The 27,194-nt window shown below is 47.4% G+C and overlaps 1 protein-coding gene across 3 annotated transcripts in view; it reads left to right on the forward strand.

Annotated features, from left to right (window-relative positions):
* Positions 1–27,194, forward strand: part of UBXN2B (UBX domain protein 2B) — a 373,909-nt gene that overhangs the window by 145,429 nt on the left and 201,286 nt on the right. For all 3 annotated transcript variants that reach the window (XM_086965774.1, XM_086965773.1, XM_086965775.1), the window contains one exon: positions 21,448–21,595. In XM_086965774.1, the coding sequence (XP_086821900.1) occupies positions 21,448–21,595 (148 nt within the window). The remainder of the gene's footprint in view (positions 1–21,447; positions 21,596–27,194) is intronic.

Here is a 27,194-nt window from a genome sequence, read left to right on the forward strand (position 1 = left end):
TTTCCACCCAATGCAATGCCTGACTGAGCCTATAGATGTCCCGTCTGGTCAGTGTATCGGTCTCCATAAGATCCCCATTGTCCCAAGAGCCACATCACTATAAAGGTCCCTCAAAGTGTGGGATCGCTCTTGTCCCAACTAAAGGAACCTGGGTTTGACGCGTCCAGGGGGAAATCTAGGTGGTTGGCCAGGGGAGTTATTGGAAAGGGATACGTTGGGAATGCCTGTTTCCCCCTCACGACTCACCAGTGGGCCAGGAGCATGGCCACCAACGGCAGGGGCGAGGGGTGGGATCCCACCCAAGCCGCTGCAGGCAGCCACAAAAGCCTGTCAAAGGGGATTGGAGAGAACATTTGTTGAGAACAACAGTTGAAAGGGTTGCTGTCGGCTCATATTTCCAGTCAAGTGAGGGACTGAGTTGTGCCGCCAACATGTATGTAACTACATATGGGAACCCCAAGACCCTCTTGGCCATGGAACAGAACCGGGATGACCTTCCCACTCTTGGGGATATGCCAGGTCAATAATGGCATTTTAAAACTGCACTTTCCGGCTCTGCATTGGCAGGCCTGAGACTGGTTTGAAGGCCTACTTATGTGGGTGGCACGAGCAGTGCTCGGGCCCTCTAGTAGCATTTGATCTACAGGCCCTGGGCACATGTAGTGCACTGTACTAGGGATGTATCAGTAAATAAAATATGCCAATAAGGGAGAAACCAAATGCCATTACATTTTAGACACAGAGCACATGCACTTTAGCACTGGTCAGCAGAACGTCCTAAAGCCAGCAAAAACAAAGTTCAGCATACAGTCAAAAACAGGAGGTCAGAAGGCAAAAAGTCAGAGGAAACCATGCCACAAGATGACCGCTTTGGCAAACATATTGATATAAAAATACAATAATAATAGGAATATGGATACATGTATCTGCCCTGTCTGGTCCTTTTTGTTTTCGATGAAAATCAAGAACAGAGCAAGCTAGGTATTTTCCCATTGTGTGTAATGAAGTGCCCAATTAGTGCCCTCTTAAGGAATCCACAAACAAGTTTGGGCTCAAATAGTAGATACCAAAAAACGTGTCATGCCTGGTTTCTGACTGCAAAATCCCATGAATGCCCAATTTTGTCTGTTCCTCTTCATTATTGTTTTTATTAGTGTTTGAGTACTTCATTGAGCTCTGCTATTAAGTAGTAGTTTTACTACATGACTATAAATCACAATATGTTTGGACTTTTAATGTGAAACTAGACTGTTTAGCCTCTGAAGAAATCCAAGCTTTGTGCTTGCAGGGTCATGGGGCTGAATGGTTGTTTGAAGAGTGTGATTGGACGAGGGGCGCAGCACAGACACACTGACTCACAATAGTGTGAGAGAGGCCAATTAAGGAAAGTAGGTGCACATTAACCGAACACTTAACTCTAGGCAAATGGCGTACAAACTATTAGGTACCTCAGTAATTATTATTCAATGATCCCCCCACTCTTCCCCCCTTGTCACAGTATCTCTTCCTTGCTTCTTGAACTTTAACTTCTTGTCCTTGTAAATGTTCAACTTCCTGTTTTCTGAAAACTGCGGACCAACCCCCGCTCCTAACCCCTTGCCCCCTAGTTCAAGTTGTTCCACCCACCCCAAAAGGCAATGCAAGTCTTGGCATCAAACATCTGGTTAAACTTCACCCTGGAAATACCCTTTTGAAAGGTGCTTTTCTGCCCCCCAGACCTCTGCCTCTCTTTTGGGGCCTACCGCTTTATCCTGCCTTTTACATTTTAACTCCAAAAGCCTCTGCCAGTGCTTCCTGCCTTTGTATTAGCTACAGGCCTAATCTCATAGGAAATAAATGGACTCCATCTTCCCAAAAGAACTACGGCTTATTATAATTTAGCTCTGGACTTCTCACTCTTCCCACGCCTTCTTCTCTGCACAACTTCTATAATTCTCTGTTCAATTTCCACCCGGCCTTGTTTATTGCTTTTGGCATATCTGCCCCTCGCCACTGACATCTCGAAGTCAACTCTGTCCATAATATAAACATCCCTGTCAATGCATTAAAAATCTCCTTGAAATCTGCCTTTATTGCATTTAACAACCCCAGGTCTTTAACCTTCAATTAATCCATCCCTTATAAGTGACTATTCAGAACAATGGGTAACATTCCCCATCCAGTGTTTTCTATAGAAATGGAAGCAAGTGTTGTCACAACATTCCTCCTTTCTCAAACCATTTTACCCTAATATTGGATTCTGCAAAGCCAAGTTGAGCCCCATGCCTCCTTGTTGCTGTCTGCTTTTATGCCCATTTTATAAAGGAGTGGCCACTATCCATATTGTCATGTTTCAATGTGACATGCTCGAAATAGAGCCTAGGAAAAATGAACAGAACAACCAGTGTGCAAAAAGACAATTTACCCCCTTGCTACACACTTAACGCCTGTAACAGTCTGACGACCACTGCCAAGGCCTTTATCCTACTCTTTCACCAACCTGGCCTATCCACCTCTGTTGTTACCCTGATTCGACGTTTATCCATTCTGTGTTCCTTCACAGGAGACCCTATGTGCACCTGCCCTACGCAACACTGTCAAATGCAGGAAGTACGCAATGTTGGATGAGTCCCTGTGTCTGTAAACCATTCTTTACTTTTGTAAACCGTTCCACAAATATTGATGCTACCAGTACACCGAACAGAAGAGCTGTACCGGGTATGCCCTACCTTCCCTTACCCCTCACTATTTGGTCTGTTTTTGGCCTCTTTAGAGCTAGTTCCACACTGTCTAGTTGTGCATCAGCATCCTAACGCTCCAACCCTACTCTCTCCTACCACCCAACAACTCGGATACTCTTAATGCCCAAAGAAGATCCAAACCATCAATAGGGAGAATAGTAGTGTTTTCATGTCATCTCTACAAAGCGATGGAAGCACACCTACCACCCTTCTGAACACCAGCCATCCTAGTGGCCCTCTCTGCTCCCTGCCATTCCCCTTCTTCCTTGCTCAACCTTCAAGCATCAGACATCCCCCGCCGAGGGGGCATATCATCAACACAAAAGACAGAAGAATACTATCCCTTCCAACTTACCCAATATGGTAAGCCATGACCAACCTTTGTCTACCATGTCCATTATAAACCTACCTACATCCTCTCTTCTCATCTATGTGTCTTCATCTGCCCCTCTCCTTCACGCCTCCGATTCCAGAAGCCCTCTCTACACTTGTGTGGATGCCCCCCGCATAGTCAGCCAGGGACCCCATCACCAACTGCATGTTTCTCAGGCTCCTTTCTCCTACAGCTTCTGTGGCATGAGCGTCATTTCTGCTTCTGCTTCCTTAGCTAGGCCACAGAATCTCCTACAGTGCAAATGAGATAATGCAGTGCAACACCAAAGTCACCACCAACAGAAAGTATTTCAGGAAGGCAATGCTTCTCTCACCATTCTACCAAGTCTCCGACCATTGCTTCTCACACCAGCATCCGTGCCAGTAAAAACCAAATCCTGCCCCTTCTGCAGGATGTGAGAAAAATTGATTGTTCCACTCTGTCTCATCCCCAAGCCCCACAGTAAGATACAATTGAAATGCTCCCAACAATTCCTCCACATCTTCAAATCAACCCTAGCTCCTGCAAATACTCTCAGCGTGTGATGTGAAAGTGACCACCATAACAGCACCAAACCCATTCTCCCACAAAATGTCTGCAATGCACTGTCCACCCTACAGGCGAAGGTCAAATGCTTTAGTGAATCAAATCAAAGTAATCTTTTTTCGGTTTAAACCATAAAAGCATACAATAGTATATAATAGAATGATAAAATGTAATAAAAACAGTATTCCTGAGGACAAACTAAACAGGTGATGACTTCAACTAGGCGAAGATCCATAAATACTGGGGCCCCAATAACACACAAAAAATGCCAGATAAGAGAATCGCACAAAAATAACACAATGAATCCCAACTCATGCGATAACAAATAGTCTGACAAATTGGGCATTACATTATTTAAAGTGCAAAGTGCCATTAGAAGGTAAAAACAAGACAAGCTGATTAATCACAGCTAGACTTAAGCCTAACTGCAGATTTTAAAAAGTTAAGTACATAAAAACAGTGCTACCAATAAGCATTTGTAAGAAAATAAAAGCAGGACGCACTTGCCTTAAATTCACCTTTTTCAGAATCTGGATTAAAAAGGACTTTCTGGGGTTACATAAAAACTACAAAACATCATAAAGCGAACCATATCCTGAGGAGATTGATCAATGCAGCCACTGTACGGCAGACTTTGACCCTTACTCTGGCCCCTAGGATGTGCGAGGAGATGATGGAAAAGGTCAAACCGAAACATGGTCAGTAAAAATCTATCATATGTGATTATGAACTCGAGTAGGTACAGCTCGACTGTCAAAGAGGTTTTTTAACATGATAAAGCGACGTGCACCGGGCTTCAAGAGTTCCTTCTTTTCCCTTGCCTTAGCCTGTTGCACAAAGAAGGCTGCCTTATAAGATTCAAATCCCTCTTATTCATCTGATCAGGGTTGGTAAAGATCTACTCTCCCTAGACTCGTTAAACTTCTCTCAATATATTTGAGCAAATGGATCCTGGAGGCGTAATCGAGGGCCAGGCAATCCTTTAAGATCACCTTGTTTAAAGTTATCCCCTTGTCAGCTCAGGTTTTCAACCAAAGAGACAAGGGCAGTATGCTATCAGGTCGGTGATATATATACCATATCAAGCTCCTGCTGTACAGTGCAAGAGGAGTTACCCTGAGGAACGGATAAAAGCCATCTCCCAAACCTGTTTAACTCAATTTTAAGGTCATTTCTAGGATTGTGTACCCCCAGATAGTGCTATTGAAATATATTTGACCTATAAACCTCTCATAAGGCTCCCACCGGTCTTTTGCCCAATTTAGCAGCAAAGTGAAAAATAGCTGCAGACTCCCTGATTAGGTCTTTTTTTTTCCGGGTAAGTTGAGGCCCTCATTTCATTTTATCATCTATCAATACCCCAAGGTAGGAGAAATCGCTCCCCCTTGGGATCGAGATAGACCCCCATCTTGAAGGTGTAAGGCCTACTTGAATGGGATCCCACTTGCATGGGATCTCACTTGCATGATGAAATATTATTATCCTTCAGGTCCCTCTCCCCATAAATTGAGCAAAAGAGTATAAGAGCGTTTGCAGGCCCTGTTCAGTACTGGCCATCAGAACGGCGTTGTTGGTGTACAGCAGGACTGGGAGACAGAAGGGGCCTCTTTAAGGTATTAAAGTGTACATTAAATAAGAAGGGCCAAAATGCATCCCTGACTAACCCCGCTCTTAATGCGGAACTGGTGTGAGACTTTCTAATCACCCGCATTTCGTACTGCTGCCTTAGTCTCTCAATGGAGATTAGGAAGAAAGAGGACTATGTCCCTATCCATACCCAGGGAACTCAAGGTCTGCCACACCCTAGATTTATTCACGGAATCAAATGTGGAATAGAGATCTATGAATGCCAGAAAGATGGTGCCAGGACGGGCAACTGTATACTTATTCATGATCCTAAAAAGATTCAGGCATTGATCTATTGTTGAGCGACCGCGGCGAAAACCGTATTGGACATCTGACAGGATGTTTTTCTCAAATGCCCAATTGGATAACCTGTCTAGTAAGATCCGTCCGACCACTTCGACCACTTTGACTGCAGAGTCCAACAGGGATATGGGCCTGTAGATATGGACACTATCTCTGTTCCCCTATTTAAAAACTGGGACACCAATGGAAGTAACCCATGAAGCCAGGTGGCCAGACCTAGCAGCCACATTGATAACAGCAGTAAGCATCGGTGCCCAGAACTCAATGTTGCACATATAAAGGTCGGGGGAATGACATCCGGTCCACTAGCCTTGTTGCACGTCATACCAGCTATTCTCTGTCTCACTTCTCCCACTGTGACTGTTAGGACTAGATGTTTAGTATCCCTCCCCCAAGACACGCTCCGATTCAGTACACCCCCTGATTCAGTTCACCCCCGAACATACTCTCTAAGTGGCTGACCCAATCATTCTCTGTGATATGTGAGTCCAATGCATTTCCTGTTTCTACTCCCAAAATTGGGCTATTAACGATGCTCTAGAACTTGGAACTACTTCTCATAGTGCTAACCTCCATGAGCTTGCTCCAAGCATCCTCCTTCAAAGCTACCTTGTGTTTTCTAAGGGCTACTTTGTACTGCATTCTTTGAGTTCTAATAAGGCCTCTATCTCTAGCGAAGGCGTGCTGAGCATCCTTAAGCCTTCTTGCCGCATAAGAGCAAACTTTGTCAAACCATCTTGGTGCCCATTCTCATTGGCTAGTAGGGGAGGGAAATGTCATTAGATCAGCAATAGGGCACAAAATAGATTCGAAAGCTTTACCAATAGCCACGTCCGACTGTGTTGATGTAGCCAGGCAGATCTGTATCTCTTTCTGACAGTTGACTACGAAAGTATCATGAAAAGAGCCTGGAATAATCTGTGCCCATTTGAGCCTTCTACCCCTTCATTTAGCTGTAGCACACCTCCACCCCTGTTCCCCTGCTTCAAGCTCAATAAGGGCCAGCTAGCTTTTAGACATAGGGGGTTATGGTCACTAAAAATACTAGATGGAAAAATCATAGATCAGATGGAAAAGAGGTGTAGAGACTAGAGTGAAATCAATAAAATAGTCCATGCTATGCCCTTTAATAGTAGGACTAAAATCGCTCTGGACTGGGTCCAGTTTACCCATTGCTTATTGGAGGTCAAAATCATACCACATTCCAACGCATTTAAACTACCCCCCTGTTTGCTGTCAGTAGTACAAAATACTCTCAATTGAGTTATGTGTACCCCAATGCGGGATTAGACCTTTCTTCAAGGCCTGCTGGCATTACCAGTAACATTAAATGAAGTCCAGTATCTGCACAGCAGAAAGACATGACCAGTGTCTTCCGGCCTCCTCCGAGCTATCCGGCAGGCTAATCCGCCTCACTCCTGGCATCGGCTTCGTGGAGTGCCACCTTTGTCTACCTGGCTCCCCCATAACCGCCGCTACCTGGCACTTGAGCCCTCCTCCAGACACTGGACTTCATTTTCTCACATTTCTTGGAAGATACGTCCAACTTTAGACCTGCGCACCCGCCTTGTTCTCCTCTACCTCCATACCGGCGCACCCGCCTCGTTCTCCTCCTTTTCTCCCATTCCCACTGGGACTACACTCGCCTGCGGACCTACCCCCGCCCATTTCACCCGAGACCACGGGGCACGCACACCATGCCGGTTAACCAAGAAGAGCACTGCCTCATCCTACCCATTGCAATTCACCGCACACCCCGGCTGGGTTGGAATTCTCATCGGCTACATGGGGCTTGCTTTACTCATGCTTACAAACGCCATACAGCCCTGAAGAGTCACAGGACCACTCCTAGTGATGAAACACGTGTCGGCTGGTTGTTTGTTTCTATTCCAGTCGTTGCTTCATTAAATAACTTTTCAACTGTATACTGGTGTCGACCCTTGAAATTGTGATTCGCAGAAGACTTTTCACACCTGTGTTATACCCTCACTACGTGTGCCCGGGACTGTGCTCATGAGTTAAATGTTTACGGAGGAGAGTGGCCACGGAGCGGATGAGGGAGGACGTGTGAGCTTGGTGTTCTGTGCCGACCCCGGTACATGTCCTGAATTGGTACCTCGAAATGGGTCCCCAAGCGCCTGAAGTAGTGTCAGCAGGGTGCTGGGGGCTTCCGCTGCAACAATGGGAAGGATTGATGCCTACTGGCGGAGAAAGGCCAGAGCAACCCGATTTGTTGCTGCTCCTCAAGATGGCAGCATTGGTGTAGGTGCGGGCCCGGAGGAGGTGCTGAGAGGTGGCCTCAAGTAACTATGAAGGAGTAATAGCACCCGGCGAGACCTGATTGTCGGAGCCACTGCCAGCGCAGCTGCTGCAATAACGGTGGAGGGGGCCTGGAGGACTAGAGCCCGCCACAGCAGGCACAGGAAGAAGGAGCTTGCAACTGCTGCGGATCGCGGCAGCCGACAGAACGGGAATGCTGCTGAACACGGCCACCGAGCACGGTTTTCCAGCGCTGGACGAGGTGCAGGGACATTGGTTGCAGGAGATGCACCCCCGAGCGTTCGGCTGATTGGAGGGCCGGACGGCCATCAAGGGTGCTTGGTGAGGCGGGGAGCTCACTGGACGGCAGGTAGCACTGCACACTGCTGCGAACGCCCGTAATAGAGAGTGAGTGCACCCATTGACTCTGGACAGGTGCATGTGGTGTAGCGGACCCTGGGGGCGGCTGCAGGCATCGGTAAGCGGGAGTTGGGAGCATGCCCGGAGACTGACGGACGGCGGAGGAGGAGGCGGTTCCGTCGAATAGCCCTGATGGGGGACGGATGTCTGAGCGGCGCTGCAAGAGGAACCGGGGCATGAGGAGACTGGTTGGGGCTCAGGATGGTGACCTGCAACACTGAAGCGCTACTCTGAGGGAAGAGCAGTGGTTGGTTAGTTGAGTAGAGATGCGGGCTGCCATTTTGGACCAGTGTAATTTTGAGAAAACACCACTGTATAAAGAGCTGCGTGGTGCGGCTGGGCATGACTTATTGAGGAGAGGCGAAATATTTAGAGCTTCTGAGTGGCTCTAGAGGTGGCAGGTACTGACGTTGATTGAGGAGCGCCGCGCGGTAGCAGACGGTGAGAAGGGGAGCGCTCATTGTCTGTGATGGCACGGGGAAGCACTTGGACATTAGGAGAGGTGGCAGAAAGACCTAAGTACACTACATAATGGCTGATGCACCAACAGAACTATCTGGGAGTCCTGCGGCATAGATACTGCTCCATGGAAGTCCTTCTTGGGCTGCAGTGAGGCGAGCAGTGAGACAGAGACCATCCAAGAGAGGAGGGGAGGGTAAGGGAGGGGAGAGGAGAGGAGGGGAGGCCTGAGAACTGGGACCCTGAGCCTGGAAGATAACAGTGGACAGAGGCACGAAGGAGACAAGGACAGGGCAGGGGTGTGTGCAACGCAGAGGAGCCCCCTAGGAAAAGACCACAAAAGCTGTATGTGACTCTTGATGTATTTAACCAGCCCCTAAGGCCGTCTATGCTGGTAAAAGGAGACGCCAGGCTCTCCAGAAGAGCGCTGTTCTGTATTTTCTCGGCAGCGGTGGGCGACTACTGTGGGAAGAGCTGTTGCACAGTGCGGGCTGAAGCTGGAGGAGCCTGCGGGGTGAGCCGGGGGAGCCGAAGCTGATACAGCGAGAAGGAAGAGCTGAATCAGTGACGTCAGCCCCAATTGTTGGTGGTACGAACTCGCCACATGCGAGGAGCACGCAAACCGTCGGACACCGGAGGTGGGGTTGACTGGGTGCTGGAATATGCGCCACAATCGTCAATGGGGAAACCCAGAGGAAAACATGCGGGCGTGCCCCCTGAGCAGGAAGAAGAGGCGGGTGCGCCAGACAAGCACGAAAGGCCCACACAGCATACAGAGGGGGTGTTGAAACAACAGGTGGATCATATACTTCAGGCCATCACCCACACCAAGGAAGCTCTTCAGCTGAAGATTGCACATGTGGCACAAGGACTGGGATTGCTCCGAGCCTATCATACTAACCTTGTTGATAGAGTGAAGCAAACGGAGGTCACCCTGTAGACCCTAGAACCTGCCCAAAAAGCGATTGAAGCACAGTTGACAGATGTCCAGAAGCGACTGCAAACCCTGAAGCGGCGGGCAGAAGATGCAGAAGGGAGGAATCGAAGAAATAATATTCGAGTGGTAGGGCTGCCGGATGGAGTGGAAGGGACCAACATGGTGGACTACTTGGAAGCCTGGCTGCAAACGGAAGTGGCACCCGAAGGCCTCTCATCATTCTATACCCTGGAAAAAGCACATAGGGTCCCAGCTCGACCACTAGCACTTGGGAGGCCGCCTAGACCAGTGGTGGCTAGGCTGCTTCATTATAAGGACCGGGACATCTGCTGCACAATGCTCGGACCCCAGGCCCGTACAAGGTGGGCAACGGTAAAGTGGCGCTGTTCCGGACTACAACTTCGAAGCTGCAGCGCCGTCGAGCACCGTTCTTAGAAGTCAAGAAGCGCTCTGAGATGTGCGCCTCCAGTATTCCCTGATGTTCCCGGCACGCCTTAGGATAGCCATGGACGGTAAGACGTACTTCCACGACAGCCTGAGGATGCCTGGAATTGGCTGGAGTCGTATAGAGCGGGCACAGAGGAAGCAGGGCGTGCCACGAGTGCACTGGCGGAGGGGCCGCGTCTGCCCTGGTCGCGACGCATACGCAGACCCCGCCCTGCAGCTCAAAAACCCATGGAGACACAGACGGAGAAGGAACGCTCTGATGTGTTGCAGGCTGTCACGGCCATTTCGCACGAAAATAGAAATGAGTCTAGTGGCGTCCGAATCCGAGAAGGGATCGCTGGGATCAGACACAGATGAGTCGGAAACGGGTAGTGTGCATTTGCCGCATGTGACGGCTGGGACAGCAGATGAGATCGTAGATGCATAACAAAACGGATTGTCTGGAAAGGTTACGAGCTGGAGAAAGGAACTGGTTCCGGCTCAGGGGCGCTCCACCCTGTCCCAGCTAGTGGTTTAGCGCTGGCGATTGGAGGGTCTTATGCAGGCAGACGAGTATGTACTGTCGTGGTCCCATCACATTGTTGCCCCAAATGAGGCCGCCTAACTTTCTTGGGGGGTACGGAACAAGCTGTTGGAGGACTAGGAGGAAGGCCCTCTGAGGCTCCGGGCCGACTCCCCTAATTTTGTGTGGGTGTGATTCCTTGATTTTTACTAAAGGAGCAAGTAGATTAGAAGTTTGGATCGGTACTAGTGTTGTAGCGCCTGTTCCGGGGGTGGGGGAGTTGGGGACAGGTTTGGGGCAATTAGATCCACCGGTGTGTTCCAATGTGGGGGGCAGAGGTACAGGAGGAATTGGTCACAGCATGGGGACTTTACTTGATTTGAAATGTGTTACCATGAATGTGCGGGGGCTCCACACAATGTTGTGACGCCATAAGGTGCATGCTTATTTGGTACGACGGGGAACTCACATAGCCTTTCTCCCAAAAACGCACATCAACCGGACTGAGGGGTTGGCATTACAGCATAGATGGAGGGGGCTGCTGTTTTACATGACCTATTCAGCTTTTGCTAGGGGAGTACTGATATGGGTCAGAGCAGAAGTTCCATCCCAACCGAGGCCACAATTGGTGGATCCTGAGGTGAGGGTTGTGGTGGTGGCAGGTCGCTTGAATGGCGTGGATGTGACACTCTGCAGCATTTACGCCCCTAATATCGATCAGGTTTCTTTTTTTGTTCACTTATCAGGGAAGTTGGCGCCCTTCATGACTGGCCGGATATTGATGAGAAGAGACTTTAACTCGATAGCAGATTTAGAGATGGATAGATCCCACCCCCTGCTCCCTGACACTCCAATACATAGGATCTCTAAGGCTAGATGCACATGGCAGACTAACTGGGGGCTAGTAGACACATGGCGAGAGCATCATCTGGAGGAGCGGGACTACTCTTATTACTCCGGTCTCCACGAGCTGTCCGTGAGACTTGATGCCGTGCTATGTACTCCCGATATCCATGCCAAGGTTTTCAATAGTGAATACCTCACTAGGACAGTGTTGGATCATAACCTGCTATTAGTGCAGATAAGTTGGACCCGAGAGAGAGCTGTGATACTGACCTGGCGGTTGCGACCGGAAGTACTGGAAGATCCAGCCTAGGACCTTGGGACGGGTGTAATTCACTATTTTGCTGATAATGAGGGCACAGCAACACCAGTGGCAGTGGAGTGGGACGCTTTTAAGGTAGTAGTGCGGGTCCTCTGTATCACCAAGATGGTGGGAGTGTGGAAAACGCTATTAAATGATATTGAAACAGCTGAGCACCGGTTGCAAGAGGCTGAAAGGGCCCGCCCAGAGGACTTCTGGGCGCAGAGGGAGGTTTTGGAGGCCAGAGAGGCGGTGGCAGTTCAGGTGGAGAGTCTACGATTGTTTGATTATAGGGTATATCGGGCAAAGGTGCATGCGGAAGGGGATAAGTCTGGCACACTGCTGGTGTGGTTAGTTAATCCGATTCCCCGAGGGACACCAATATTGGGACTAAGGGCCCAGACGGGGGAATTGGTGTATACGCAGCAAGGGATACATGGCTTGTTTCTGGACTACTATACTGAACTCTACCACAGCAAACCACAGCTGGATGAGGATGCTATAGGGGAGTTTATCTCTGGATTGACCATGCCTAGCCTGGATGAGGTGCAAGCGGACCTTTTTAGGGCAGGAGATTACGCTAGGAGAAATTTGGTGCTCAATTAAGCATATGGCGCATAACAAAACTCCTGGGGTGGATGGCCTGCCAATAGAATTTTATTCTGCGTATGTTGATTGTCTAGCTCCACGATTACTGGCGATGTATCAGGAGACCAGGAAAATGGGGAACCTACCGATGACCACCCGAGAGGCTATTATTATCCCTTTGCTGAAACCAGGGAGAGAGCCATTTGATATGACGGCATATCGCCCACTCTCAATGTTGACCACTGACTACAAAATTTTGAGCAGAATCCTTGCCACACTGCTTCTCCCATGCATGACGCAGCTGATCCACCAGGACCAGGCGGGCTTCATTCCCACGCATAATACATCTGGTAACGTGCGGCGGTTACTTCGTATATTGGAGGAGGAGCATGGTTTAGTGCCTTCTGCAGCGGTCCTCTCGGTTGATATCGAAAAGGCGTTCAATAGCCTGGAATGACCGTTCCTCTTTCAGATCATGCGAGTGATGGGCCTGGACGAGACCTTCGTGGGGTGGACCCAGATTCTTTACAGCTCAGCGACGGCCCGAGTGCGAACGGGGGCGACAGTTTCCTTAGCTTGTTCTGTTGGATGGGGAAAGAAACAGGGTTTCTCGCTGTCCCCGTTGCTGTTTGCTCTTGCGCAAAGACTTGCCTGTTTCCTGTGAATCAGATGGCGGCGAGCCCTACTCGGGTGGGAGGAATACGATGGGAGCCTCATTGCTTGCCTTATCTAGGGACTAAAATATATCATACGCAAGAGGACCTGCTAGAGGGTAATGTGGGAAGAGCGCTATGAGGGATAAAAGGAAACATAGCATTCTGTAGCACACTGCGCTGTCGGTAGCGGGCCACGTGGCACTATTGAAGATGGTGGCACTGCCTCGACTACTGTACTATTTCAGGACACTGCTGATTTGGATGCCGGGCTCATTCTTCAAAATGCTCCGATCCTTGATGGGGGGTTCATATGGGGGAAAGGCAGAAGGAGGGTGACCCTGGCCACGATGATGCGACCCCAAGCTGAGGGAGGATGGGCGGTCACAGACTTCAAACTCTATCACTTGGCAGCCCAGCTACAGTGGCTTACACAGGCGGTGGCGAGCGAGTTTAGGGCCCCGGATGGCCCGGCAGGTCAGTGGATACCACGTCACGTGCTGTTATTTGTTATACTCTGCCAGCGGCTGAGGCTTGGCTCCTTGACCCACGAGGAGAGGGCGCTGCGATTAAGCTGGATCCAAGCCAACGGAGGGGTGGGGTTGTTAGGCCTTATACACCCGAGATTCCTTTGGGTATGTGCACAGCCCTACCTCATGGGGGGGATTGGTCAGCACTGGCAATATGGGAGGAACAGGGGCTGCAAGTGATGGGGGACCTCTATGAGGAGGGAGTTCTCCTGCCCTATTAGACACTGCAAGACAGATATGATCTTCCCAGGGGCGACTTCTTACTACATTCAGCCCTCATTGCTGCAATCTAACACCATTGGGGAGGAGGGTTATCAGAGCCACAGACATCTTTAGCAAGCCAATACGTAGTGATGGCGGCGGGAACCTGCAAGGCTATAACGTGTCTATATAGACGATTGGTGACTGAGGGGATACATCCGTTGAGTCAGTTGCAGAGAAAATGGGAGGTTAACCTGGGTAAGGAAATCCCTGATACAACGTGGTCTAAGATAGTGGAGATAGCGTAGAAGAGCACGCGTAATGCTAGGTTCCAGCTTATCCACTTCTATGTTTTACATGGGGCGTATTTAACCCCGGCACGGACAAATAAGTATTTTAATATAGATACAACCAGATGTCCCTGTTACAACTCATAGGAGGCAGAATTTATTCATATGGTGTGGAGCTGCCTGCAGTTGGGGACATATTGGGAGGAAGTGATAGATGTCCTATGTGAGGTAATTGATAGGCGGATAGAGCCGGACATGGGTGTATGTATATTGCATTGGTTTCCCCACACGGCCAGGACGGAAATCACGAGTAAGTTCTTGGACATGGGGTTGCTATTAGCCAAACGGGAGTTGACGATGCATTGGAAATCCAGGCAGGGGCCCAATGTTGAGCGCTGGAAGGCAGAATTATCCAAATAGGCAGCCAGTGAGAGTACAGTACGGTTTCAACAGGCCAGGAGAGCTAATAATGATAAGGCACTGGAGGCCGCTAAAGTGTGGGAGGCCATGGTTGTGCTGCGGTTGCTACCTGAATTGGGGTCAGACGGAGACTCAACGGGCACGCCAACAGACATATCCTAAATCGAGGGGCTATAGTGGGGCTCCTATCATCTCCAGGAGGGTTCGGTTGCGAAGGTGGGATTGAGCTAGGCCAGGCTAACTAGTTCAGAAGCAGAGGAGAGACGTGCCACATAGCAATGTCACACATTATTGTTTGCTTTGCCAATTGTATTGATGGAGGATACACCGGTGGAGGGGATCGGGTGGGATAGAGGGGAGGGGGTAATACTTAGAAGAGCAGATGCAAGGAATGTTTGGAATAAAGGGACAAGGGCTGGAACTGGACAGACTACTAAATCGAACTGGCTCATTAAGGACGTCCCCGTTGTTAGGAAGCATATGCATGAAAGGAAGATGGACATGCCGATGCAGAAGTATGAACAGATGGATCAGCCAGATACTAATGTTAAAAACCAGGATATGTGCTCATGAGTAATAATGTGAAATGCAGGATGTTTCTGTGGTTGAAAATGAATAAAAATATGATGAAAAAAAATGAGTTAAATGTTGACCGCGCATGTTCTAAAAGTAAATGAACAAAGAAAAGGTCTACCAAGAACACAAAAACTACTGTAGCTATCAAAGTGTGTTTTAATGCATTAACTCAAAACGTATGCCCAAACAATCTCCTGTTCATACTAGTGGGCCTGCAGCACGGATTGTGCCACACACTTAAGTACAGAAAGGAGGAGGTGGGAAGACCCAATATACCCTTGCAAGCTCGGGCTAATGAAAACAGTATAAAAACAATGATGCCAGCAAGGGACTTAATTTCAAATAATTCCTTTCAAGTTTGAGATTCTATGTTGGAAAAATCATTAGATCTTATCTGACTAATCAGAAACTACAATAATTTGTCTATAAATTTAATACAAAGAACAGAGTGTTAAACCAACTTAAATATGCAAACACTCAGATTAAGAGATGAGAAAGACACGGAGTAATACATCTTTTGATAAAAATTCTTTAGTTTATGTATTGCTTATTTAAGTCAAAAAGGGTACAGATCAACAATTTCTGGTAGGTGCACAGCGCTAAACAAATGAAGTCAAGATTTGTCACATCAAACTATCATTCATTTGCAAAAAAGTCCAATCCTAAATCAGTCAAGGAAATGACATCTATTCCTCCACAATAAGATAATCATAAATCAGGAGAAGGACTGTATAGTCGACGTTTCGGTCTTCGATTGAACCAGAAATTGTTGATCATCTCTTAATCTGAGTGTTTGCATATTTAAGTTGGTTTAACACTCTGTTATTTGTATTTAATTTATAGACAAATTATTGCAGTTTCTGATTAGTCAGATAAGATCTCATGATTTTTCCAACATAGAATCTCAAACTGGAAAGGAATTATTTGAAATTAAGTCCCTTGCTGGCATCATTGTTTTTATACACACTTAAGTAGCCTTTTCAACATGTCTCAGGCCTACCATTGCAGTCTGTGTGTGCAGTTTTAAACTGCAATCTCGACCTGGAAATCTGTTTGTCAGACCTAAACCATCTTTTTTAACACATATAAGGCATCTCCAGGGTAGGCCTTAAACCGCCTTTTGGACAAGGTGCAGTGTAATTAAAAGGTTGGACATGCACTTTTAACTCATACTTGTCCTGGTAGTGAAAAACTCACAGATTTTTTTTCTTTCTAAAAGGCCTGTCTATCCAACAGCATAAAAATGCGTTACCATATTACATTTAATAAGGGCTAACTTTTAATCGGAAGCAAGTAGGAATGTTGGGTTTGGTGTCTGAAGAAATATAATTTAAAACCCTCTCTAATGGTAAATTCAGATTTTAAGTCACAATTCTGAGAACCTCACTTTTAGAAATTTGGCATTTTTTGTCCCAACTATTTGGTGCCTGCAGCCTCTACCCTGGATCACATGACTTGGGGAAGTTGGACTTTGAGTATTGCTCCAAGACAGTGAGACAAAGGAGACTCTGTGTCAGCAGGATGGGCCATCTCTGACTTGAGGAGGGGGGGATCTTTGATCTACCATCCTTGCACATCACAAAGGCTCTGCCTGAGCACACTCACAAAAGGTTTGACACTAGTCGTTTTTGACCCTAAGCTGGGACTAGGGCAGGGAGACAGGACATTCCAAACACCCCTGGGTGTGGAAACCTCCAGAACCTTCTCTTACCTCAAAGTGGGCACCGGGTATATATCATGGTCTCTCAGGCCCAACTCTTGACTACACATCTGGACCTGTGGGAGACTCAGAAGGACTGCTGTGCTGCTCTGTAAGAAGGGCTAGTACTCTGTTGCTGTGCTGTCCTGGTGCCTGAGTGAAAGCACTGGACCTGCAATTTGATCCCAGGACCTTCAGAGTGACTCCAGGGTCTAGTTGGCTGACCTCCTGATCAGATCCTCAGGGACAGAAAAGGCTGCAACCACCTTGAACCCAGCACCTGTCTGTTGTGAGTCCTAACCCCCAAGTGGTGCTATCCCGGTCCTGGATCCATGGAAATGGTCCTGAAGGTGCAGCTGTGGTCCCGTGAGCAGTACAGATGCAGCGCAACACATCTCTTTGCAGCTCTGCTTCGGAACCAATGCTTTAGGACCTTACTTCGCAAGCTCGCAACTTTCTCAGAACTGTCACTGTGCTACACATCCTTGATGCAAGCCTTCATGTCGCATGACCCTCATTGGCAGCATCCTCAATGATGACGCAAGAATTCGCATTGCAGCCTTGCAGCTCCATGGAGCCGCAGCTGCGCAACTCATCCTCGAGACGGGATCTCACAACGCATTGCAAATAGGTTTTAAGATACTTTGTTTAGCTGGCCTAATTTCATCCCTGCATCTGGCCCGCACTCCATAGTTGTCGGCTTGAACTTGTGACTTTGTCCCTGTCCCGCTCGACCAGATAACCACAGTTGGTGCTTTGTGCTTCTAGGCACTATTTTTACTGCCTGCTTTGTTGGCCCTAAGTTGGCAGGGTATGCCCAGTCGTGGGTCCCTTGCTCACTTTGCCACTGTATTCAAGCTAGCCTGGCTGATGAGGGGTGTTACCCCGAAACCGATCCCAGGATGCTTGTTTCCGGTCCAGGGAAGACCTTGCTTGGCTGTTCGGCTAGACTGTTCCCATGAGGCACGGGGTCAAGACTGATTTGCATATAGCTGGGTCTGAACTGGAGTGGCGAAGTGAGCTAAAGAACGATGACGGATTCAACCTAGATCTGTGACTGGGTGTGAGTGTCTGAAAAATGTCAGCTCTCGGCCCATCATCTCCTTGGGTTTGCTTTGTTGGCCCTAAGTTGGCAGGGTATGCCCAGATGTGGGTCCCTTGCTCACTTTGCCACTGGATTCAAGCTAGCCTGGCTGTTGAGGGGTGTTACCCCGAAACTGGTCCCAGGATGCTTGTTTCTGGTCCAGGGAAGAGCTCACTTGGCAGTTCGGGCTGGACTGTTCCCCTCAGGCACAGGGTCAAGACTGATTTGCATATAGCTGGGTCTGAACTAGGATGGCGAAGTGAGCTAAAGAACGATGATGGATTCAACTCAGGTCTGTGACTGGGTGTGTGTCTGAAAAGTTTCAGCACTCGGTCCATCATCTCCTTGTGTTTACTATTTTTACTTATAACTTTGAAATTGCATATCTCTGATCCTACTGATTAGATTTTTGTCATTTTGTTCTGAAATAATTGTTTACATTTTACTTCATCTTTTAAGATTGGTGTGGAATTTGTTTTGTGGTGTTTTCACATTATTACTGTTTGAAAAGCTGTATTAATACTTTACACATTGCCTGTAAGTTAAGCCGGACTGTTTTGTACCACGCTACCAGAGACTTGAGCACAGGTTAATTTGGGGTTTACATTTGTTTTACCTGATAAGAATTATCATTGATACTTGAGTAGGGGTTTACCCCCCTCAACTCGTAACCCAATTTCCTACATGGGTGTTCAGTTGTGACATTTGGACTTGTGTTTGTGAGGGATCATACAGTGATTTTGTGTTAACTAAAAATCCCAGATAAAGAATTTGATACTAATTCAAGTGTTAGTTTTTTTAATTCTCCTTGCCTGGCTCTTTTACCTTTTCCATATCCACTCCCATTCTACCTGTCCCTGCCTACACCTGTATTAATAAACTTTTAGCTGACCAACCTGCATAGTTACACTGTGGTTAAGCACAAGCAGTTCTGTAAGGAAAGGGGACTACGAACCAAGAAAGGCACCTAGAGGATGGAGCTTCATAAAACACTCAGAGCCTGGGCGGAGGTTCAACAGTTACTGAGAGCAACTGAGGATGGGAGTGAGGAGGCTGACATGGAGGGGCGGGAGCAGGGCCTGAATGCAAGCCCGGAGATGCAGTACTCAGGGGAAGGCGATGACGTGTCTCCTTAGTTGGAACTCCCTGCTTGAGCAGAGAGCAGTGTGTCTTCCCAAGGCATGTCCTCAGAGGAGCTGACAGACAGGAAGGCTGAAAGGGAGTTTAGACTGCAGATGCTTAAGATGGAGGTGAAGAAACTGGCCATGGAAGCTGAGCAGAAGAAAGCTAAGAGCCTTGGCAAGAGAGAAACTGACCAAGGACAATGGCTCACGGAAGGCCAAACATATTTCAGCAACAATGGTTGCAGCATACCTACAGTGTCTGGAAGAGACCAAAAAGTCCACATACCTAAGGATCTGGTGCACAGCTATGGCGTAGGATATGACATAGACATGTGGTTTTCTGCCTATTGGGAGGCCCTTCAGATGCACAGGGTCCATTAAGAGTTTTGTGGGGCCTTACTCTGGAAACATGTCTTCAGTGGGGGAAACTCTTTGCTTACACCGGAGGTGTGTGATCATATGAAGTACATCCCAATGAAAACCATTGTCATCACCAAGTATGGACTCACCCCATAAATGTACTGCATTAGGTTCAGGGATAGCCAAAAGATGCAGTAACAGTCCTGGGTAGATAATTTGGATCACGTCAGCAGGTTGGGTGCAGGCAGCAATGTTTATGATTTTACTGGGTTGTTTGATCTGATACTAGAGAGCACATGTTAAATATCTGTTTTCCAGAGCTGCATCAGCATGTGTTTCACCCTGACCAGAGTTACTGCTAGAGTAGTTGTCCTCACCCTTCACCCAGTTACCCAATTTCCTACACTCGTTTTTCACCAATTCTGTCCAAAACCACACTTAAGCTGGCCATCCTGCCCCTTGCTGTCCCTTCTGCTCTGGGTTGAGTAGCAGCACTAAGCTCTCTAGAGTCAGGTAACACCTCTTTATGCTGAGGAATATCCTTTTTCAAGAAGCCTGGTCTCTGCTAGAACTGAGGTCCCTTTCTTCTTCCTGTGCCTCATACTTCTCCCAAACCCACCTACCTCTCTCTCTTCTTGCAAATCCCTAGACTGCCTGTGCCTCTCACTTTTATTAAACTTCTGCTGCCCTTGGCTCACCACCTCTCCACTGCAACTACTTTGGGGCCACCCTGCAATTCAAGATCTCCAACCCCTTTACAGGCTGTCTCCTCTCATATACACTCAGAGGCTTTTCGGCACCATGTACTGCGTTCAGTGCTCCTGCCTCTGGACAACGCTCCTCTTCCTCCTGTCCCTCCTCACCCCCTGCACTACTTTCACCACACTCCATTCCAGCATAGCAGCCAGTATTGCTGAAGAATGCCCATGCTGGGTTCCTGCAGAACCACTCCTACTGCTTCCTGTCTGCCTACTTTTCACCAACTGATGCCCACACTTTGCTCCATCTGCTGAAGCTTCCCTTGGTGGCAGGCTACCAACATTTAACTGCAGCGTCCCTTGCTGCTGGTTGTCCACAACTGTGGGCTTCATGACTGCCCACGCAGCTGCAGCAGCTCTGCCCAACTCCCTCCTCTGTGGCGCTTCATCCATTCTGTGCCTCCGTCAATCAAAGACTCCTCCAAGGGTCCCCCATGGCCTCGAGACAAACTTAAAAGCTGCTGCGTGTTGCTAATGCACGATCCTTGTCTGTGTCTTACTCCTTCTGCTACTGCTGGCAAAAGATATCGTGGAATGGTACCTCAAGCCGTCAAGACCCTGCCTGACTACCATTCTCGCTTCACTTGCTTCCTCGTCCTCCATTCTCACCACCCATCTCACCATTTTGGTTTGCACAGGGAAAAAGCACACACTGTTGCTGCCACACCCTTAGTGGCCTGATGAACCAGGTGAGCCCAGCCTCTGCATCCAACCACTCCTCCCCACTGAGGCGCTAGAAGATTTTCATGCTGCACTCTGTTATTGAGACAGAGCGCTTTCTCGATGTTGGCATGGGCATCCCCCTAAAACAACCTTACTTTCTAAAGCTAAAAACAAGTTTAAACTTGCCCCTACACTTCTTGCAGCCACCAGGTAGCATTCCTTACAGAAAAGACGGGGCCACCCACAATGTCTTGCCAGGCACCTCCTAGCCCCATTCTAAGCCTGCTAGCCACCAATACCCTGCTGCAGTCTGCCTAGACCATATCACCTGCCTGATATGCCTGGTGGCCATACCTCCCGGTGGTTGTCAGCCACCCGAATCCCTAAGCTACATGTTTGCTGCATGCCCACATGTGTTTAATAGGATATGTTGCAGAATTGATTACATGTATCTAAATGTGATCTCTGGTTGGCCTTTGTTTGTGCACTGGTGTGTGTGTGGAGTTACACATGTGCATTACTTTCTGCGTAATGTATAGGTATTTTACAGGAATAAGGCTTTCTTACTTTTTGAAGGTCAGAAAATGTGATAAAGTGTTGTTGAGATGCGCCTGCCATAATTTTATGTGAACATTGAGCCTTGTCCCAGCTTCTCTTCTGGTTCTTAGAATGGAACAGAATGCACAGGATAGGGCCTATTGAAACCTTTATATATTCTCAAATACCTATAGATGGTTGGATCACTAAAACCACTTATGTTCTAAGGTTGGAAGACGGCAGCCCAGGTGACATTGGATTGCAGCCTGAATCTGCTTCCCAGAAAAGGGATCCAGGAGAAATTGTAAATGAACTCTTCAAAGAGGCAAAGGAACATGGAGCCGTCCCATTGGAGGAAGAGAGCAGTAAAACTAAAGTAAGAATTGTACTGCAATTGTGCTTACATGAAGTACATAACAACAAGGTTATGACTACTTGTAGAAATCATAGCAACAGTCTTTTGTTTTGCTCTCTTGCCTTGCATGCGAAAATATGGGATATTTTGCCACTGAATTTGTAGTCTACCCTAGAACCGAATAATTCTGAAACTTTCTATAAGTTTAACACAAATGTGGGCATGTATCATATGCCTGCCTTGTTTGGAATGCATTGCAGAGGTCTGTCAAACTTTATCAGCTGATAAGGTGTGAAATATGAGAGCCATTTAGTTGCTATTGTTGCTGTTTAGGTCAGCTAAGCACTGTTATTTTCCTCCCTAGAACAGCAGTTGGGCAACACGTCGTAATATACATGCCTACTTCCTTCTTCAGGTCCTTGTCTCACACACCCCATGAACCTACAATGCAGGCAAACCGCAAAAGTTAGTTCCAGCATTTTAATCATTGACATTGCATTATGCTGACTAATGACACACAAATTCAGTGCACTGTATAAAAACATTCCAGTTGGGTCTTATGTCTAGGTGTAATTTGGCAGCTGTCCTTAATGTAGTCCTCCAAGATAGCCCACTGGATGTGCGGATCCGACAGGTCTCATGGTGAGATCTGATTGGCTGCCACCACTTCAACCTGGAAGGGGTGGAAGCCATCTTGGGACTCAGCCAGAGTCCCAAGAAAACTATTAAAACAGAAGGGGGCAGAGAAGGAATACCCTGACCCCCTACACCTGGTGGTGGGCTCACCACATGGACACTGCCGGGTGCCCAAAACTTTTAAAAAAGAAACTCCCCGCAACTTCTTAGAAAATCTACGCAAAATTAAAAAACAAAAAGCAAGTATTGTCTCCCATGCTTGTTTTGTTTAGCCACGTTGGTGGCCCATGTCCCGGAGAAATTGTTTTTGTAATTATGTGGGAGGTGGTGCACGCAACCCCTTCCTAGACCGATTTAGGTCCCATTGACCCCCATCCCTGGCGGTCTTCACCCCCCTACCGGAGTCATTAGTGACCCATGGGACCCCACCATCCAGGGGCACTCCGGCTATGTCCCGGGACGCCCACCCAAGGACATAGCGATTTCTATGCCCGCACCGCACAAGCATGGAAACCTGTGTTTGCTCCCACTTGGCGGAAACAATTTCAAAGCTCCTGCCAAGCGAGAGCAAACATGAAGTCCGCTCCCAGCTGGAGGGAGCTTTAAAAATGCTCCTGCCAGCTGGTAGCGGACTTCAGATCTATTTCCCTACCCGCAATGGTGTGGACAGGGAAACTGATCTGAATGTTGCTCACACCCGCAGGGAGCAATATCTTTGGCTGCTCCCTGCAGGCGGGACCAATGCCGGCTCTCGCTGGATGCAGGGAGCCCCAATCAGGATATGGTGGGAGCCCTGGGAGGGCACCGGGGCACCCACTCTTTGTTGGCCAGGCCATGGGGGATGGGGTCACTAGTCTGAAAGCGGCCAGTGGCGGGCCCCCTCCTCCTTTAGCAATTGGCTGGGCTCTGGAGGATTGGACCTCCGGGCCACTATTGGCTTGGGGAGATGGGTGTGTGGCCCCCTTTAGTAATTGGCCAGCCCCTGGGGATAGGGTACCCAGGGCCAAAATCATTTGCAGTGCACAAGGCTCTCCTCTACCCTTTAGTAATTGGCCAGGCCCCCCTCCCCATTTGAAAAGGTGCTGGGTATGGGGTCCCCAGGGCTAAATGGCCTGCCTCTCCCATATGATAACATTGGATTAACTTATTACATTTAATAGGAGCTAAATGCCCTGCTACCCCACTTTCTGAGAAGGAAGATTGGACCTGCACCCTTCATGTCAAGCTGACTTGACTCCAAGAGTCAGCATACTGACCTCCTGTTCTGAGCTACAGGGGCATACCAAGCTCCAGAGGCTACCCTGCATATGTCCAGCTGACCTGCTGCCTGGAATTGCAACTGTACGTGTCTGAGCCATGCTGGCCTCTGCGGGAGTGATCTCCCAGAGGTGCCCCTCACGTCCCGGATCATTGGTGTGGAAATCAGTTGAGCCCTCTCCCCATGAAAAGGAGAAATCCTGAGGTTTTTGCTCTTCACGACTGCGAATGGGTCTGTTCACACCAAAATCTTGACACCTGCCAATGCAAAGCTCCGTTTAACCGGACTCTTCATGCCAGAGCAACTGCCAGCAATGACTTGCAATATGTGATTTGCAGTTTGGACTCCAGCATTGACAGGCCGCGGTGACCACCAATGCGAACCTCCAGGGACGACCATCTGCAACACCTAAAAGGGGCCTGCGTGGCCCCCCTCCGCCATTCAAAAGGCCTGGCCTGGGAGATTGGATCCCTGGGGCCAGAATTGTCTGAGGGAAAGGGGCCATGCAGCCCCCTCCCTTCATAAAAGTTAATTAAAAGATAAAAATGACCGCCAAGAGAACTCCCCCGATGCCCTGCTTCCTTCTCCACCAATCTTCAAACGTGCCTCCTGCTGTGCTATTAGTTGAGGGGTGAAGTCTCCTTGGTTCCTGTGGGACCTTGGGGGGGCCAACTACCTTTCCTGTTACCTTCAATAAGTCCCACACAGCAAGATTGCTGAGAGGTCTTCCAAGGTCATGCCCACTTTCTCCACCACTCTGCAAACACATCTTCTGGCGCACTACTAGTTGGGAGATAAAGTACTTTTGGATGCTGTGGGTCCTTGGTGGCCAAGAACCCCGCCCGTTTTGGCCAGTAAGCCCCACATAGCGCGATAGCTGGGTGCTGGTCAGAGACCCTGCCACCTTTCTCCACCACCCTGCAAACACGAGTATTAGTTAAAAAAACATAGAAATTCACTGGAAAAAACCCCCAAAGGTTACAGGGACTCGGGCTCAAATTTCACTCGTACAAAACGATTGAAATTCACCAGGTATAGTTACCTAAGATACCTATAACTTATTCCCCTGCAATGCACTGCTTATGATCTCAAATGCTCAGCTAACTAAAACTGCTGAATTTCTCTGGATTTGTATGAGTGAAATGTCAGCCTAACTATAACATACCTGTAACCTTTGTTTGTGTGTATATATATATCTATATCTCTATATCTATATCTATCTATATGTATATATATCTATATGTATATATATCTATATATATATCTCTCGCTCTCTCTCTCTCTATATATATATATATATATATATATATTTCGAACAGAACAGGGTCCTTCTTGATTCACTCCCAATGTCAGGTGGCGCAAACAACCGGCAGAGCCCCAACGCCGGTAAGGATTTTAACCAAACACAAATGAATGTCAATGCGCACTCAGAGAAGGTAAAGTAATCAGCAATTTATTCCAGATTACCGCTACGCGTTTCAACACCCGCCGATGTCTTGGTCACACTATACTTTTCTTGAAACACAAGCGTGCATAAATAAAGTTTTAACATACAAGTGTAAACATAAACGAGGTCCAAAATACCATTCCAATGTATCTGTAAACGGAGGCGCCATCTTTCAATGGAGGGCACGCTTAAATGTTGCTTGCGTGCTCATTGTTAAACAAATACTTTTTTGTATAAGCAGCAACCAAAAATGTCTTTCCACATTCTGCATGATACACATTGTGTTCAGTAAACCTAATGTATCATTGAGCTGTTAATCCCGATAAACATTTATTAAGGCTGCCTTTTGCACCGGTTTATAGTCTCTCTGTGCCTTATTCAGTAATAAAAACCGAACCAAAATATCGGCTCAATTTAATCCATCCTTTCCCAATTAAATGGAATATACTGAGACCCACTGCAATCACTGTAATGCATGTATATTTTGAAAGAAAACAAAACAGTACGTTATCATTTAGCCAAAAGTATTGGGACACGCAGATATCCCATACTGGGTTCTGCTACTCACATTCAACTCGGACTAGTGCCATAGATGTGCGCACTCATGATCTCGCACTAGTGCCCTCTTTACTATACAGTTCATCAAGTACAGTCCTCCTTATGTCATAGATAGTTGGCCTTTAACCCACAGATATTGTTGTGTAAAAGAGAGACCCCGAGTTACAAAAAAGTGCAAGAAAAAGTGGTTGAAAATATAACTAATAATGATACACATGACTGCCTCAAAAGCAGTCTTCCTATACGATACAACCTGTACTCATTATCTTTTCTTAGCTTGTACCCTTTGAAAGTTGAATCTTATAAAGAATAAAGAAGAATGGAGGGAGTGGTAGTAGAGATGAACCGTGCGTCTTATACAAGTGAAAGTGAAGAAAAGTCCCTTCCTGTTCTTCCTGCACAACATAAACCGAAAGAAAGGAAAGAAGTTAAAAACGAAAAGTTTAAAAACCATTATACAAAATCTTGCATCCTACAGACTCACACATTGTATATACATTTACAGCAAACATTGTAACAGCATATGTCCCGATTACATCACTACCTCCTAAATCTCATGGAGGTGGGTAGCTAGTTCCTCCTCCAAATTGTGCCCCCCAGGGGATATAGTCTCAAGCTTCATTATCCATTTGGATTCTCTTTTTCTCAGGGCTACGAGTCTATTGCCCCCTCTTCTGCTTATATTCACTTGTTCTAATGCAAAATATTTAAGCAAGGCATTATTGGACTAATGGTGAATTTGGAAATGGCGTGCTATGGGATAATTTGCATCGATGTTTGTGATGGCACGGAGGCGTTCTTGTACCCGCTTCTTTGCCATACACATAGTGCTGCCCACATATTTTAATTTACACGGACATTCGAGAACATATACAACATAATTGCTGCTACATGTTAGGAATTGGTTTATATTGTAATTTCTGCTTGCTCCCGGTATTTCTACCTCTTTAACCATGGTGCTCAATCTACATGCACGACAATGACCACATGGGTAAAAACCTTTCAGGTTATGGGTACTGGCACTGCCTCTAGGGCTGATATCTCCGTTCACTAGGATATCCCTCAAACTTTTTCCTCTCTTATAGGTAACAGAAGGTCGGTCACCGATTTTGGAACCTACAATGTTATCAACTTTAAGTAAGTTCCAATTATCAGCCAACACTTTGCTCACTTTCCTAGAATCCTCATTAAAGGTCGTGATAACTCTGGTAACCGATGCTGTTTCTATCATAGGGTTTTTTGGCTCAAGAGTGCTCTCCCTTGATTTTCTACTCATTTTGCTGACGGCTTTCGATAAAACCCAATCTGGGTACCCTCTCTCACGGAACCTTTTATATATTTATATATATATATATATATGCTGATTTTCGGGGAAATAAAGCACCGAGAATTTAAAACATTGCGCTTCTGTGGTCTGTACCTGATTTGACTACTGGATATATGCTGTGGTTCAGGACTGTTGGTATTATAGATATATATATATATATCTATGGATTTGCCTATTGGCAGTCGCCAGTAGGTTATTACTAGAGCAAGGGTACATGAGTTCCTTTTTTTCTTATTTTAATTATACTATTATACTGAACAGACCCAAGAATAAAAACTACCCAGGGTACTGTTACGTTATTTTTAATTCACTTGCACACTCCCCACATGCCCCCACTCACCACTTCGGCGTTCCTTGTAAAAGATCTCTGCCAAAGAGCCCTCTCGCGGGGCCC

The sequence above is a fragment of the Lissotriton vulgaris genome, chromosome 4_1 (genome assembly GCF_964263255.1).
Source record: "Lissotriton vulgaris chromosome 4_1, aLisVul1.2, whole genome shotgun sequence".
Taxonomy (NCBI): Eukaryota; Metazoa; Chordata; class Amphibia; order Caudata; family Salamandridae; genus Lissotriton; species Lissotriton vulgaris.